General features: G+C 27.1%; 1 protein-coding gene across 5 annotated transcripts in view; it reads right to left on the bottom strand.

Annotated features, from left to right (window-relative positions):
* LOC111030824 overlaps positions 1-18,374 on the bottom strand; it is a 59,129-nt gene that overhangs the window by 17,410 nt on the left and 23,345 nt on the right. For all 5 annotated transcript variants that reach the window (XM_022310517.1, XM_022310520.1, XM_022310518.1 and 2 more), the window contains exons 2-3: positions 15,043-15,262; positions 1,916-2,070 (exon numbers count right to left, since the gene is read on the bottom strand). In XM_022310517.1, coding sequence (XP_022166209.1) covers positions 1,916-2,070; positions 15,043-15,262 — 375 coding nt within the window. The remainder of the gene's footprint in view (positions 1-1,915; positions 2,071-15,042; positions 15,263-18,374) is intronic.

Here is an 18,374-nt window from a genome sequence, read left to right as displayed (position 1 = left end):
TATATCTACCTTAATAAGAATAAAATTGATTATTATTTATTAATATTTACTAATTAAAAAAATATGTTAATCATTAATTATAAAGATAATTTGTTTTCAAGTTTTTTAATCAAACGATAGTGTGTTACATGTATTTTTTTTTAAAACTCAAGTACGGATATTAAAACCATTCATTTTTATATTAAACCATTTCAGTAAACCAAAACCAATTATTTATACCATTGAACAGTTTGAACAACTTTTATCCGATATTACTGACACAAAAAATAATTCATAAAGTGAAGTATTCCTTTGCTCTTCTCTTATTGAAATAAAAGCGGACAAACTAAAGTGAAAACACACACATTCACCTTCTAAGGACCCTATACGTTCGAAAATCTCTTTCGAAAAACTTCTTTGGTACGAGTCACTACTAAAAACAATCTGTACCTACATATTTGATTTATTGGATTTTAGGATTTTACTTTACCATCTATAATAATTACTTAGACGATAGAGACATTTCAATCAATCTATGTGGAGAAAGTCTCAAAGTTAGAGGGTGTAATCATATATTAATAGGTTGATTTTATATTTATATTGATATTAATGTAATTTATGTTACTATTAGCAATATTTTATAAATATTAAATAACTTAAAATTAATTTAAATATTTTGAAAACACCATCAGGTCATGGAGTAAAGTAAAATGTAATAATATACGTAAATGGTTCCACGAATAAAATTGTTAAATTACATAAATTAGTAATTTTCAACTTGTTATTCATTGTTTAAAATCCCAATTAAGCCAAATTTTAAGTACAAACGTAAAGAATTAAGAATTTAATGCAAAGTTCTTTTAAACTGATAAAAGGACAACTTATGTAGGATCTTGTATTAAATTGTCAAGCTTTAAGATTAAATCTCAAATTTAAACTAACTCAAATATAAAATCTAAATATAATGAAAATTTGACTAATAACAGAAAATGATAATTTAAAGAAAAATGAAGTGTTTTAAAAGTCTTCTATTATTACTTCTTAAATGATATTACAAAAGCTAAAATAGGATGATGATTTCTATTTTTTTTTTAATGTTTTAATTTATTAAAAACGTATGAACCTTATATTCAACAAGCTTTTTTTGACCCGAATATAAAATAATATTGGATCAATATATCTATAAATAGATCAAAAATATTTTAAATATTTTGAAAATTATATTCAATAAATAAAAAATGCTAAAAAATTAAAATACAATTTGGTGCAAAATAGTTTGGTAACCCATTCATTTTTAAATTTTAAACATATTACAAATTTCAACTGTTTGAAATTTTCTATACAACATCTAAAAAACAGCTAAAAAAGCCTAATAGTAAAATAATTTTAATTGTATACTATATAGTTTATAGATATATGGTCTATACAGGTTAGATTACCTATGTTATTGATATATAATTTATTTTATTACAATTTATATTTTATAAAATAAATGTAATTTCTCTATACTAAACGACAATAAGTGCATATAAGTTTAAACACCGTATTTACCATTTATAGTTTTGTATTATTCGTTAAACATATCATTAATCATAAAATTAATTGCTAATAAACGTTTAAAATAAACATATTTATTTTTTTATTTTTTAAAACACACATGACACATGTCACGAACAAACTGTTGTACACTTCATATTATATTATAGTATTTTAAGTACACAATCATTTTATACATTGTCATTAAAGTAAAACAGTTTTTTTATGATAACGATTAAGATGGTTTAATATCTAAAACATTTATTGGATAATTTAATAATACAACAACTTTATCAAAAAAATTATTAATAAGATTTAAGATTTTGTTAGGTTCTAAGTATATTTAAAAACTATTATTTTAATAGAATAAATGAATCGATTTTATATTATTCAGACTTACTGTATGTTGTTAGGTTTATAAACTGAACGATGTTGCAACCTTCGTGTACTTTAGTATACGTGATCTCACATTTATATACACCCTCGTCAAGTGCTGTTATATTGTCCATTACCAAGAATCCCAAAGTTGAATTTGGTTCCGTACTCCAATACGATCTGTCAAAAAAAAAAATGTATTATTGACTAATCATTAACATGCTATTTACATGTTGAGTTGATGAACTGTATCGTTGGCAGAATTGAAAATATACACATTTATTGTAAAGATTTACATGATGGTATAAGTACTATGGAAATATGTAATATGTAGGTATACCTTTTTTTATTGAAGTGGGATTTTTTTAATACGTTCACTTTAATATTATACCTATATTTTATGCATACATATTAAAGTTACACCATAGCCCCCTTCCATATGGAAATATATTTTCCCTCAACTGAACAAAAAATTAATTCAGACTCTCACTATACACAAATTAAATTATAAAATGCCGGACAGGATACGTAGACCGGATACTCGGTCGCCAGCACGAGGGTAGAAGTATAGTATCGCTATATATTTGAAAGCAAATAATAAAAAATAAATCGTCGAATTTAAAAAAAAAAAAAAGGATTTGAAGTAAAAGTCGATATAAAAACTGTGTTTTTGAGAGTTCTTTGATAATGCTTAGACTACGGTTGTCAGTTGCAGTTTTTTCTTTCGTTTAACGAGAACTGCTAGGAAAATTGAAAAATTACCTCTTCTTAAGTACCAACTATACTAGATTTCCAATTGGAATAAACCTAAAACTGAATCTATTTCATTGAATAATGCCCAAGTAAGTGTTCACAGTAAAATATAGGTATATAAACGCGAAACATCATAGTTGAACTAAAACCAATACATTCCTCTTTATATTCTCTTAAAATCTTTAAATTGATAAAATCGTATTCCGGAATGAACCAATTCTGTTACCCAAATAATAATACATCATATATTAAAGCAAATAATATATGGTATTATAAATAATATATATCCAATATTTATACTTATATAATATTATGTATTTATCTACAGGTAACATAAATGGTGCAAGCTATATATATACAAATAAATAAAAATACGCGGTAATCATGGGTAATTAAAAAAATACGTGATGTGAATAAAATGTTTGTTCCTATTAGGTGGTAAAATAACAAAAACTTATATCAGTGCACAGTCCAGAAACATATTTGTTTTAACAATTTTAGGTGGGTGATTAATTTTATTAGGGTGTATGTGTAAACTGTAAATACTAATGATATTTTATAATTAACTTTGATTATTGAATATTTAATATTATGTTGATTTTCATTTAGTGTTATCAGTGCTTGATTTGGAAAAAAACAGAAGGGGGACTCAGAGGATGTTTGATGAATGAGCGTTCTACACAAAATTAACTATCACATTACTATACATGTACTATACAAAAATATTTCAATAGAAAAAAAACACTTGTTTATTCCTTATTTTTTTTTAACATTATTTTAATTAATTTTATTCTGCAAAAAAAAAAAACAAACTACCTACGTATTAATTATTAAATAAGGTCCACAAGCTTACATATGAACTATCTTCATTTTTAGAAGTTCTTTTAGGACAGTTTACTTCATCGGAATTTCTGGTAAGCTGGTATGAATTTTTTTGACGACAATTGACGAATCAAAATACTTTAAAACTTAAAAATGACAAAAGAGTGATAATTGATTTTTTCACCGGCCTGCAATCACGATGTCTATTCATATCAACTTTTATTATCTATAAACGTCGTTTTCCCAAGCACATGAACCATGGTATTAATCTATTATAATATGTTAGCGGTATTAATAATTATTCTCTATTGGAAATAAGACGAGTTATCACTTATCACATCATCCAATGACATTATAATTTATAATTTATATTACAATTTATAAAAATATAATCCTTAAAATGTATCTATTATCTGTGGCATAATCACAGCTGATATATGCTTATATTTAGGTGGGCATAATACAATTTCTTAGCAATTTAACAATCTTTTTTTTTTTCATAGTCGATTCAAATGGACAAATATTATTGATATAGTTTATGGATATATTTTGCAGCAGAAAAACTGATGATTTACATATTATTCACTATAGTGAATATTGCGTTCGCAGCGTTCCGTTTCAAATAAATAGAAGGGGTACGCTAAAAAAAAATTTTAGAAGAAGGGGGACTCGTCCCCCCACGCCCCCTCCCCAAATCAAGCACTGGGTGTGATAAATTAGGTATACAATAGTCAATAGGTATATTTTTCTGATTTACTCTAGGTGAATATGTTACGCTTATTGTAGTAGGTATGTAACAAAACGCTTGCTGTACTACAATAGGACAACTGGGAAGATAATTTTGTACTGTACCTGTACGCATAGAGTATTTATTATTGGAAGATACAGATTACATTAATGTGCAGGCTACCACAGACATAATATTTTTACTGATTGGTTAGTATAAATGTTATAAATTATAAATTATAATTTATAGGTAATTTATGTATTATGTATACCTAATTTTAGATAGTTATTTTTATTAAAAATAAAAATATGTAGATTACTAATTGAATACAACAAAAACCTTTTATTATAACCTCTAAACCACACTTTATTTTATAATCTTCATAGAATAATATTATACTATATCTTCTTATTTATAAACAATTATGTATTATGTAAATACTTGTAGTAGGGCTTGGATAAATTAATAATATTGTTAAACAATGGATGTATCTACTGAAAGTGTGCTTTTGGTTGAACGTAGAAAGCAATCCAAAATAATCACGAAACTCATTGTAATTAAGACATCTAACATTTCACATTTGTATGCTGTGTTTGTGCTTTCCAAACTTTAGTATTTTAACTTTTTAGTTAATGAAACTATTTAGTTTTTATTACAGTTTAAAAAAACAAAATGTTTAATCCGTGAAATAGGTACTTAAATTTTATTTTTTAATCTGATATTTAAATGTATATATAATTTAATAGTTGAGAATAAATTAGTATTCATTTAAAAAAAAAAAACTATATTATCTAACTTATTCCACTTAAACGAAATACTTAAGGCGCAGATTGAACAACAAAACTGTGTTTATTTTTAGAATTTCTTGGCTTCTGTATTTTCTTATCATAAGAGTCATAAGAGTGAAAATAATACTTAATGATTTGGCATAGTGAAAAAAATGGTGTTCATTTTGAATTTGATTGAGTACCTACTTATGAAACTAACAAATTTTTAATATATCCGTCCCCCCACGATATCACACGATTAGTTCAATATTACACTATTAAATTAAATAAGAATATAAGATTGAAACGATACTTTTGAAGGCAGGTTACAGTGCCTAGCTTATTCGTGTTCGAGACATATTCAAGATGTTTTTGAGAATCTTTTAATGTGTACATTTTAACATACCTATAATACAACCTAGGTACCATATTAACGGCACGCACTTGCTCCCCAAACACAGGCCATATCCTTATTCTGTTCACTTGTTTATGAATCTCTATTATAAAGTATAAGTATGATAGAACTAATATGCAAAAAAATATATACTAATAGGTAATAAAAGTAAAATACAGAAAATTTTATATTTAGTTATACATTTGGTGATTCCGAAAATACTCTCAAAATGTTTTTATTAATAAAAACTGTCTTCCTTTGTCAGTCAATTATTATGTTGTCTTAAAATGATCAATACAACAAAATTGTTAATTTCTTTAAACTATTTAAGTTACCGGAATCAATTATGTCTTAAAAATCTAATCGTGACTCGTGAAAACAATATAGAAAAAACATATTTACGATTTTAACCTCTAATTGAGGCCCTGTATAGATAGTATAAAGGCGTTTCGTCCTTAGTATAGCACAATTTGAAGTTAAACTTTGAGCATGACATGACTTTGGTAATTTCAACACAAGATTTATTTGAATTGCTTGAAGCTTGAACATTCAAGACGGCTTCGATAACTTTTGAAAGGGTTACCACCTACCACCCAGATTGAACTTATTATATTATAACTTGGCAGAATTGCATAGTAGTTAACGAAATGTATTTCAGAATAAAAACAGCATATGAAAAGAAAATGCAATTTATAGTAATGTACATGTGCCTATTCTTAAATACCTAATATAAAATTTAATATGCGGTATATAATTATTGCTAGTGTTAAACTCTTACAAATTGATCATTTAATCAAAGACGTATAATGATTTTTTAAGATTTTAAGAGGTTTGAACGTCTCATTTTTATAATTTCTTCTAAATCAATAGTAGCACGATCTTCAATTTCAAATTTATGTTTACATGTTAGGCATATTATACACTTAGGTTCCGAAGAAAAAAAAATAGTGTTTTCATTTAATAAAATCCTTAGAAATATGAAATTATATTGATTTGTTAAACTAAGCACATAAAATCTATAGTTTCGGTAAAAAAATGTAATTCATACAACCAAAATTAGTTTTTCTGCATGGGTAAAATATCAAAAATGTAAATGAATATATACTGGTACATATCTTTTTAAAAGAATCTATATTTGACTACATGTGGCAATAGTACAATACATGTTCCTATTTTTGTACTCGCAATATGCCAATGTTGACGTAGCTAAATAAATTCCAAACTCTAAATTAAATATCCTGTGCTTAGCGCATATGTTTGAGATTGTTTTCTTAGTATTCTAGCCTGATTCCTTGATTAAAGACTATCTAAATTCTAAAGTATAGTTATACCTACGAATATAGACACTGAGATTTATATTATAATAACCTATTAAGAATTTCTAAAGATGGGTCAATATGGTTCTGGTACACACTTATGTTTATTTCCTTCTCGTGCATATACAAATCAGATAATGTATACAAACAATGAATCGTCTGTTATATGCCAATATAATACTTTTTACAAAAGACTGCTCCAACAGCCTCTGAGTTAATTTAATTTAAGTTTTTTTTCAGTAATTTTGGTATCAATATATCATTCAAGCTTTCCTACAGTCGTATTTAAAGCTCGATCTCAACAATTTTTTTACATGGAAGCAAAATGGTTAAGTTATTATCTTTGGGTGTACATTTTTATTTCATATTGTGAAGAAGAATGGGATTCTGAAAATGTTGATGTAGGTAGGTATACATATAATCAAATATTGAACCAATAATATTGAATACTTAGAAAGTTATAATTTATGAGCATTTAAGTTTTAAAGTTTACTTAAGCGATGTAGATAACGCATTAATGCACCAATATTTTTCGGGTGGAATCAACTCCAAAATCCATTAACCTAATCATCATACTTTTCAATAAACTATGTTCAACATTGAATATTCATGCTACAAAATGTTTAGCAAAATATTTAAAAGTATAAGTAGGTTATGGAATATAGGCTTTGGATTTATTATGGGTATTGTGGCCAATGGGTCAGTTTAATTATGGAAAACTTAACACCTCTTAAAATATTAATTGACTTCAGCCAATGGGTTTTCATTGGGGATAGAATACACAAAAAACTAAAATATTTATGTGAAATTAAACTACCATTTTTGGTCATTGAAAATAAATTGTGGTTAATAGACTTTTGAAAATAATTTGATATATAATTAGAATATCTACAGTATAAGACAGTGTAACCTTACATTAAAGTTTCAAGATTGTATCTATCTAAAATTAAAACTATAAACTATTCAGTACAAAGTTCAAATCTTGTATAGGTAGTAGTAAAAAATAAATAAAAAAATATAAAGTAAGAAATATTATTAAAAAATAATATAGGTACCTACCTATATATTATTAAGAATTATCATTTATTGAGTATACATATAAATATTTGTATTTATTATTATTATTATAAAATGTTGACCCTAACGCTACAAAATATTGTATCAAAATAAACAAAATTATATCATTGAATTATAACATAAAATGATTTCATGTACACGATATTAATAATTTCGTATTTCGTCATTACTTTGTGAAAATAACTTTAGTAAACTACATTCTATTTTATAAACTGAATTACATTATAATGTAATTTTGAATGAAACTGAATAGTTTTAGTAGTCAGTGTTTTTGTATACCTATTACAACATTTTTAAGTAAATGTATATAGTATAAAGTTATTTTAAACTTGAAATTGAATGATATTAATAAGTTTATTTATTTATTAAAATTAAAAATGCTGTTAGTCATTAAACCAAATGTCATAATTTTACATATTTGAAGAATCCTGTTTTGTATTTAAAACCAATTTGGATAAAACTATGTACAAATTGTACTGATATGCTCGAATAGATCAATATATTACACCAATATAGATCCTTAAGTATTTCCTTTCGAATACTTCACATAAAAGACGTATTCCAACGTTTTAAAAATAGTTGCTAACGTCATCAACAGATGCAATACTATAGTAGTTTAACATATGTTAAATACATTTTAAACTTTTTGAAATATCTATCTTATTGTTTAAATATAAATACAAGCATTTAATGATTCGATCAACAAAATTCTTTTCATACTTATAGTAAACAAATGCTCACTAAATAATAAATACTATAATTCTAAGATTAAAACGACTTAAGAAGAGTCTTGTTCTTTTCAATAAATACAATTATTTAAATTTCAAAATTTAAATAGTTTCGAAGAAATATTTTAACAGCACCTACTTCGAACTTAGAACACAAGAAAACACTAAACAGTCTGAACATATTAAACAAGCTTTAATTATTTCTTAACTACCAACTGAACCTCATAAAATACTAAAATTCAAATGAATCATAAATATTTAATAGAAAGATTTCAGATATTAAAATTATTTCAAAATAGTATACAATGCATTTGATATTTTTATCCTGAAATCATATACAATTTTCGATTGTCGATTTTTAATCGCAGTTGTATAGCCTATACAAAATAATACAAATTAAATCAAAATATGCTTTAAATCATAACAAAACTTAATATATTAATTGGTATATTAAATACGTAATTTTGAAAAAGAAATACAAACTCATATTTCATTCCAAAAAAATGTCTCATCTGAACTCATTTTATTTAATCATGGTTAATTATAATAAATACATCTTGTTTTAAATTTTTTTTAAAACAAATTCAATCTTATGTGTCAAAATTCAGATTCATACGTATCGCATGAAGTTTTTTATTTAATCTTTTATCCTGATTAAAAATGTTTTACCTCAAATGACAAAAGCCATAGAGATAGCCATAAAGATATAGATAAACTTGTAAAACCCTTAATTCCAAAAATCTAAATTTACATACATAATATGTAGACGTGCTTATATCGATTGATGTTTAAAGATTTATCAGTTTTTATTATATAAATTATAAATATTATAGTATAGTATAATTATACTGAAAACATGGGCATTATGCCATTGTTCGACGGTTAAATACGCCTGCTGGCTTTGACGCTACTTCCAAAATTATTGCCAAGAAACTTAAAAAAAACTCGATTTAAAAAAAAAATAAACATAATACATACATAACATAACGCAATATACATAATTTAATATTATAACGTTATTTATAAAAATTACATATTTTGAAAATTAATAATTTTACATGTTTGGCACTCACGACTCACGTCGTCACTTCACATCACTAATCAAAAACAATCTTCGATTTCTTATGAAAAGCTACATTAAAATAGGACATAGGTCACATAGTAATAATACACTAAGGAAAAAAAGCATTTTTTTTGCATAATATATGTATGATGTTGCGTGCTTGGCACTCGCTAGCCATTTTTAAATCTGATATAGGTAATTGGTTCATGAGATAACGCAATCATCATTCATCTAGTAATATCACACAACATCTGTTTTTGGAGCCAAAAATATGCTGTGTTATATTTATGTAAGTTAATAATAAAATTGAAATCGTATAAAGATAAAATCAAACAAATGTCAAGAATATTTTTAATTCTAAATTTATAAATGGAGGTTAAAAAATAATCGATGATATTTGCAAATTATTTCACACTCACATGCGTAATCAATGTCTATATTTATCTTAGCAATTCGTTTTGAGACTAGAATTTTCATTCTTTGAACTACAACAAAATGGCCAACCTACATATGAAATTTTTCATAGACGGTTTGAATATAAAATATGAAATCAACTGTTTATTTGCAATGTTCTGGAAAACTGCGGAAACTACAAAAATGGCTTATGCTCACGTGCTCATGAATAGAATATGTGATCAATATTTAATCAAAAAACTATAAGAAGTATCGTCTATTATTAAACTTGGATGCACCTATTATTTATAAATTATGATAAAAATAGATTCATTAAGTGTTGGCATTTAAAAAATTTAAATCAAAAAGGATAAAACTACCTACTCAAGGAATATGGAATGTATATTATATTCTGTTGGATGTAGCTATACTAATATAGAACCAATCACGTATATGGTAGGTATATAGATTCGCAAATTAATAATACATATTATATCAAATATATTAAGTATACATTTAATTAAGTACATATTATGTAATTATTGAATTGTGGATTTTTATACATATTTTTTTCTGAGTTAGTGCTTCTTTCAAAGTTTTATTAACTTAAAATAACGTATAGAAAGTTTTATGTTGCCTATACATTTGCATATTTTGATGAATTTTTCTATAGGAACATAAATTTGATATATTAGTTCACATTTTGGGTTTATTTTTCAAGTTTATCTATTTAAGTATTTTTTTTTTAATTTTATGAAAATATGTAGAACAAAAATAAAGAAAAAAGTTTTAAAATTCAAATTGTATCTGAAATTAAATATAAAATTTTTATATTTATTCTTTATTTAAGTAGAAAAAAACTCAATTTTAACTTTGGTCCTTAATTATCAACTAACTATTTAAAACGCGTATCCCATAATTATGATAAAATACTTTGAGAACATAAATTATTAGCGAAATAATTATGATATTTAATAACTATATAATATATTTAGGTATCTATTATATTACTGAAATTCTAAAACAGTGTTGATTTGCTACTAGATTTCTTTAAAAGTAATCAAGAATAAAAACAAAAAAATATAATTGTCGAATAACTAATAGATTCTTGTTGCGCTTCTAAACTTAGTTTTCGAAACTAAAATAACTAATCCATATTATATTTTACAGTACAAATATATGCAGATCGTCAAGGTTACATTAGAACAAAGAAAACAAAATAATAATTAAATATGATAGTAACTTTGGCCATTCATCTTTTGATGTTTCAAAGCAATGAGGCAATTTTACAGTATCTAGAACATGTTTTCAAGGGAGATATCATCAATCATCATGAAATATGGATAAGTTATTATATCATTAATTATTATAAACACTATGTACTTATAATTTTATATATTTATCATAAAATCAAATTAACTTAAAACATGGTTTAAAAAAACTATGTGCCTACTGTTTAATTAATAATACCATATAATTATATTTAACATTCTTAATTGGTGATTGAGCTTGATCACTTTTTGAAATTTTGAAAAACCTTAAGTAACAGCCCAAAAATATTAATTTATTACCTAATTTAAATTACATTTATGATCAAAATATGATGTGTCAAATTAGTAATGTCTATATTTTATAAAGTTATGCATAAACAAAAAATAGTACGTCGTGGTACTTGATGGAAATGGCATAATTCTCAAATTATTTATTAGGTATTTATTTTACAATGGTGTGTGTTTTTTTATTCTTGTAGCTTTATGCTTATAGATAGTAAAATATGCATCGATCTACTACTTTGAAGGTAGTTTCTGATAAAAAAAAATGGATCTTTAGATGATACTTTTGAGATAAAAAAAAAATTAGGTAAAAATAGGAATTTTTATTCCAAAAATATTTATATTAGCATTTTATATGTGCATGATATTACCATTTTAATTGTCGATACAATTTTTAGCTAGGTCAAAAACCTTGAAAATGTAATACAAGGTTCCTCATAAGTTGTTATTACTGGGTTTAAAAAAAAAGTTGAGCGTGTTCCATAAATATTTTTTATGCAAGCTAAGTTTAAATTTTAATGCAATAGAATATTCATGGGTAAAATAACGATTTATCATCAAACAATTTTCTTATTTTGTTCTAAATCGAAAACAAATAATTGTAAATACTTGAAATGTTTGCTAAATTTTTAAATTATCATTTTTTACACATAGTGATATTTAAAAAACATTTCTTTTTTTCTTTTTGGCCTTTTTATAAACGTTTACGAATTTTTTTTCTACTAATACCTATCGATAAAAATAATATCGCTTAAACAAAAAGTTTAAAAATTTATCATAAGAATTATAAGTTTTATACCTTTTTTTTAAAGTTTTTGTAAGTCTTTATTATAGCTATTTAAAAATATTAAAGATACCTACATAGGCAATTATTTTTTAATCGTTCAGAGTTCAAACTTGGACGAAATTTGATATTTAAACGAAGAATAAGGATTACCTATATCAATAATTTTGTTGTAATTAAAAAATATTTTTTGTGAGGATTTGAAACTTTTACATAGGTACCTACAATATTATATTTTATACGCACGATGCCATTCTCCAAATATTTAGATTACCTAATTTAATGCAATTTCCTATTTAAGTGTATGCCGTATTACTACGATACTTAAATAAATAATAGAATAATAATTATCAACAATGTATGATAATAGGATTTATATGCGTATGGCTATCTCGTCTCCGCTCAGAATTGTTATTTTCGTATGAAATGATTAATCATTGAATTCAAATTTGACACATCAATTAAGCTGTAACGATTACAGTGACCTACTCAATGACGATAGTTACACTCGACTTCTACTGTATAACAGAGCGGTTTCCTACTTTCTCCCTTTTATTTTGTTCATATATTTATATTTATAGTATTAAGAGGGATTTCAATAATTAAGTTTATTTAATAATAAGTTTATTTAAAACGAAAATAATAACAATTAGTTATACATAATATGTACGATGTACAATGTACCTAATTGATAGTATTTCAATATTATCAATTTAAGTAAATATTTTATATTTAATAACTTAAATTATGCATTTCAACGTTTGCCTTTTATAGTTAGTGAATTACTGTTTTGATTCAGTTTGCAATAAAATACAATAAAACAATTAATAAAACGTCAAAAATATTACTTCTATAAAATTTAGCTATAGTCATATATACCTATAGTGTGCAGCATCATTAAATCAGTGATGCGTGTTTTATGTCTAAAAAATCTTTACGTCATATAGTTTTATAATCAAAACAAATTGCAGTCAACTTTGGGGGCGGGAAGATAAATCAAAAATAACATTGTTCTTTTATTATTATAAATTATCAATCGTGTATGTATTCTTGTTTGAAACGTGGAACAACGATAACTTCGATGTGTATAGTTGCTGCAGTATAGATATACCGGAAGGATAAAAGCGGCGATTTGTCGATGGTTTGCGCATTAGTCTACCAATAATGTCGATAGCTAATACGACGGCCAGCGGGCGGATTTCACTGCAGTTAAATGTATTAGTCGGCTATTGTGTGTTGACACAGAAGGGGCCGCATAATTAAAAGCCCCGTCAGCGTTAGCTGATAAAACCACTACGGTTGACTTTATGTGTTCCCAACTTCAACGAATATACATATATTACAAAAATAGGGCTGGGATTTTGATGCCATCAAAAATGCGAAAATGTCTTGGAAATTTAAGGTCATATGCACTACTAAAAAATTCATTTAAAAACGTATTTTTTACAATTTAAAAAAGGTATTCAACAGAATCGTATAGTTGTACAATATTATGTTTTGTTTTAATCGACACTATACTATAACTTGCCTATTTTTATCACTTTTTAACTCTTTAATTATTTGTGGATATTAAAAGATGGACGACGAATATTGCATTATATTTACTGTCAGTATAACTAATACCTCTACCAATATGCTGATTTTTACTATAATAATACATTTTATATTATAATTCACATTCACTTCAAAAATAAATCATGAAAAATGTTCTAAATACAAATTAAGGACAAAAAATTTCTAAAAACATAAAAAAAAAATTGTGATTGACAATAAATTCAAAATAAAGGTATCTACGAATAAAAATATGACTAAAACAATCAGGGTCCTTTTAAACATATTTTCCCTTTATAGAGGTAAGCGTTTTGAAACACTGGAAAATGAATGACATGATTGCATCGAAATCCCAGTCTAATTATAACCTATATTGTAATTGTACCTAAGTTATAATTATAATGGCGAGATTGCAGATTGCGAGAACAATGTTCCCGGGAGCCTGCTTATAGTTTATAATATTATAAATTAGGTGTACACACGAATGGCTAAGGATCGTAAGATTACACCTCCAGTCTAAACTTGTAAGAACTACGAAACTGGTCGGGATTGCAGAGACTGCGAAATGTTGGGCGTTATAGATGAATATAATTGTGACGGTGTGTTATGAATTATTATGATATTCAATTTGAAAGCAATAAGAACTGCATGAAGCGTAGCACTTGGGAAATAATTTTATTAAATCCACACTTCGCTCGAAATTACATTTTCCCGAAAATCTTGTCAACGTTCGTTGTTAGTCTTTTCTTACGCTCTTGCCAAAGATACTATTGATAAAAAAAAAAAAATCGAAAAATAACTTTTTAAGTACCATCATGATTTTCTCTCTGAGACTTTGGAGCACGCTGTTTCTGTCCGAAAAGGTGTTCAAGTTGAGCACTACCCATGTACTTCACGCTCCGCTCAGAATTAAGATAATATAGTACATTAGGTTAAGGTATACCATTACAGTAGGATAGGAATCAACAACGGTTTACGGGTCACCCGAAAAAATACAGTTATTGGCTATTATAAATATTTAAGAAAATTCAATTCATTACACAGGGTTGTTGTTCTTATACAATCAAAGTCTATGTTATTATTATTATTATTATTATTATTATTATTATTAATATTATTATTATTATTATTATTATTATTATTATTATTATTAATATTATTATTATTATTATTATTATTATTATTATTATTATTAACTATGACTGAGTATGTTGTTCGACTTACCTATCATATCTGTCGGTATACCCTTCTCGGTGCGGTTGTGTCGTTCGAGGCCCACCGGAATACAGGAATATTCTGCTTGCTCCTCGGTACCATTTCACAGAGTGAACTGTCCCACACTGGGTGGTCATCTCGAATCCCGTGGTCACGTTATTGGGTTCCAGTTCACATGGTAAAAACGCCGACTGCCCTATGCGTGCGTTTATATCGCTTTGCTGTTCGCCTGTAATATGAAAACAAAACAAATCAATCACGAAAACCCAACTACAATTATTACTATTTACTACACAAGACCAATTTAATATTACACTGATATATTACAATAGAACACATGATAGTTATACTATTATATTTAGGGTTGGGATTTCAATATAAAAATGTATTTAAATGTATGCTAAAAAATAAAAAATAAAAATGATATTTAAATTTAAATTTAAAAAACCTTTTAAGTATTAATATTTAAATTAGGTGGACAGGTCTTGTGAAAAGAAAAAAACACGCAACTAAAAATTAAATTGCATGTAGGACGTAGGGACTTGCGAATATATACCAAAAGGTTGGCTGTGAAGGTAAGATAGTAAATTAAAATTAAAATATAAATACTGTTGAAGCCTCTTTAAATATTTGAAAATGTTGTAATTAATGTTATTATCTATATAATTCATGTCCGTCTCTATCTAGCCATCAACCATTATCATAAAATATATGATCTTATACTTTTAATGTTCGCATTTGATGAAAAATAATCTAAAACTTGAAAAGTTCTGCAAAGTAAAAATTATATGAAAATAATCATTATCATCAAAAACATAGTTTCCACTGACGGAGCAATGTCTTAAAACTCCAGAAAAAATGACGTTTTATCTAGGTCCCTGCCCTAATTATATAGCTATTGCAACATCTCGCTGTAGTAAACTCAATTTTGGAGCATTTAGTCGACGATGTGTAATGTGTGTTATCGGTTGTATAACGATTATATTGTGTATTAACGAGTATGAGGTAGTACATATATACATATTAAAATGTATATTATATATTATAATAAAGCAGGTATGTATATGTAACCTAGCCAGTGCGGTGATGGGTTATGACGGGGTGGCAGAAAGGGCATCGGGATAAATCGTTAAATTAGTATTGTACGTCGTTTAAGGGCCATTCAAAGGATATCCGTTTCGTTACAACCGGGCCTTCTGCGTATCCGCCGTCCAATCGCGGGGACATAGACGATGCACAGCGGATTATTTCCTTTCCGGCGTAACGGCGGTAAAATGGCCTCTGCAATAATCATTGTTAACGATTATTTTAACGACGGCGGTTCCGATTTCTATATAATAATAATAATATCGTTCTAGAATATTTATCGCCGACCACTTCCCCGCTCCGTTGTATACATTGCATAGCCACCTGCAGCGATTTATAATAACAATTTAATAATAATCATAATCATAATAACAACAATAATAACATCACCGAGTTCATTTATCGCGAATAACCATAGAACGCGGTATTATTGTAGTAGTATATCATCACGTATATATACGCACCACAGAATCGGAGGGATGATGGAAATGGGATTGTACAACGGTCGTGATTGCGTATTGTATTACGCGACGAGTGGTCGCCAAATGATTTATTGTGTATACTATATAATATTATAGTAGGTATATTATATATTTAGTTATAACCCACATAATGCATTTATACATAGCTGAAAATTGCGAATCGTCGACATCGTTGCGCCGGTCGTTCTCTCGGTATACCTACGTCATAAATATTGGGCTCGGTTAATATCAAAACTTCTATATTCCTATATTATTATCTGTGGAATTGACATTTTATTCATTCTGTTGGTTGTGTATTAAAATCAATTCTAATTGTTTCTAATATCTAATTTAAATTCGACGATAAAAATGTGTTGACTAACAGCAGGTGTATCATGTACTAACTCACCTCCTATGCTATTTTAAGCATAAAATATTGGTAAGGTATATTAATTATGTATGCATTATGCGCATACTCCAATACATCAGACACATATTATTTCTTATTTTTTATATCTTGCTATTTCAAATATGTTTTACAGGACATATTTACAAATATTTGTAAAATCTACTTTTTTTTTGTCGGATTATTTTATTTATTGTTACAGTTTATATGAAATAACATTAATTAGTTAAGTATACAAATATCATGTCTTAGCGTTAATTGTATTATTTCTAAGAGTATAGGTACGAGTGTATACGATGCATGCTAACAGTTATTTTTAGTGCGTAAGACATTCGAGCAATTTATTTTTATCGAAAAAACTGGTGTGTGTGCGTGTAACGAGAAGATAACACGGATTTTCTGATTCGATTATCGTGGTAAATAAAAGTTAATCATATAAATTGCAAATTACAACTATATTGGTATAGTCAAACGACTATAGTAGGTGACGCGATAATTGCAGAAAAATCAAATAAAACGGCAACGATGCCCATCATCGGGGCGTTCGATATTATGCAGTTACTCGGGCGTCAAATATACGCTATTGGAGGTGTTCAAATAAACGACATCACATAATTGGATCGTTCTTTGAAATGTACACACCATAATAATAATAATAATAATATGCTTTTATAGAGACATCAGCCGCACGCTTATAAATATATATTATATATTATAACACACGATACACGATACAGTGCACGCTTAATATATCATTTAAAAACATGTATGTATGGACTCCCATAATACGACTCCGCCACAGACGATGCGGCACGCTCACGTACGATTGCGTTTTCGCCGAATTCCATATTATAACGACATCGTCTCTCGTTCCGACGTTCTAGTTATAAGGAGACGGTGCGGTATTATAGGTATACCATCTACCTACCTACAGCGACGACGCCGGCCTTTGAGTATAATATATAGATACGCGTATATACGACACCCGGCAAAAGGTCGGTCGGCGATGGGTTTCCCTCGGCGTGTAAGTTATTGGGGTGCCGTCGGAAACTTTACGCGCGACGTTCATTGCGTTTCGGCGGCGTCGTCGGGGATTGGGCGGGTCGGCGTCGGCGGCCGTATATATAATATATAACGCGGTAGTCGAAGTAATTCCGAGATGCTCGCCCGGCCGTATTTCTCGTCCTCGTCCGAATAAACTTATTCGTAAATTTATACCCCCGCGATATATATATATTGTAATATACCTATATACGAGAGCCGGCATCGGTTGGATTCGGTAGGTTGTGCAGTATATACCCACGCACCCACATATACGCGGGCTTATTTACATTGTGCCAGTGTGTATATATTGTATTATATTGTAATATATAGGTGCTCTCGTGCAC

This window comes from Myzus persicae, unplaced genomic scaffold (genome assembly GCF_001856785.1).
Source record: "Myzus persicae strain clone G006 unplaced genomic scaffold, MPER_G0061.0, whole genome shotgun sequence".
NCBI classification, from domain to species: Eukaryota; Metazoa; Arthropoda; class Insecta; order Hemiptera; family Aphididae; genus Myzus; species Myzus persicae.
This window is presented reverse-complemented; position numbering and strand designations above follow the sequence as displayed.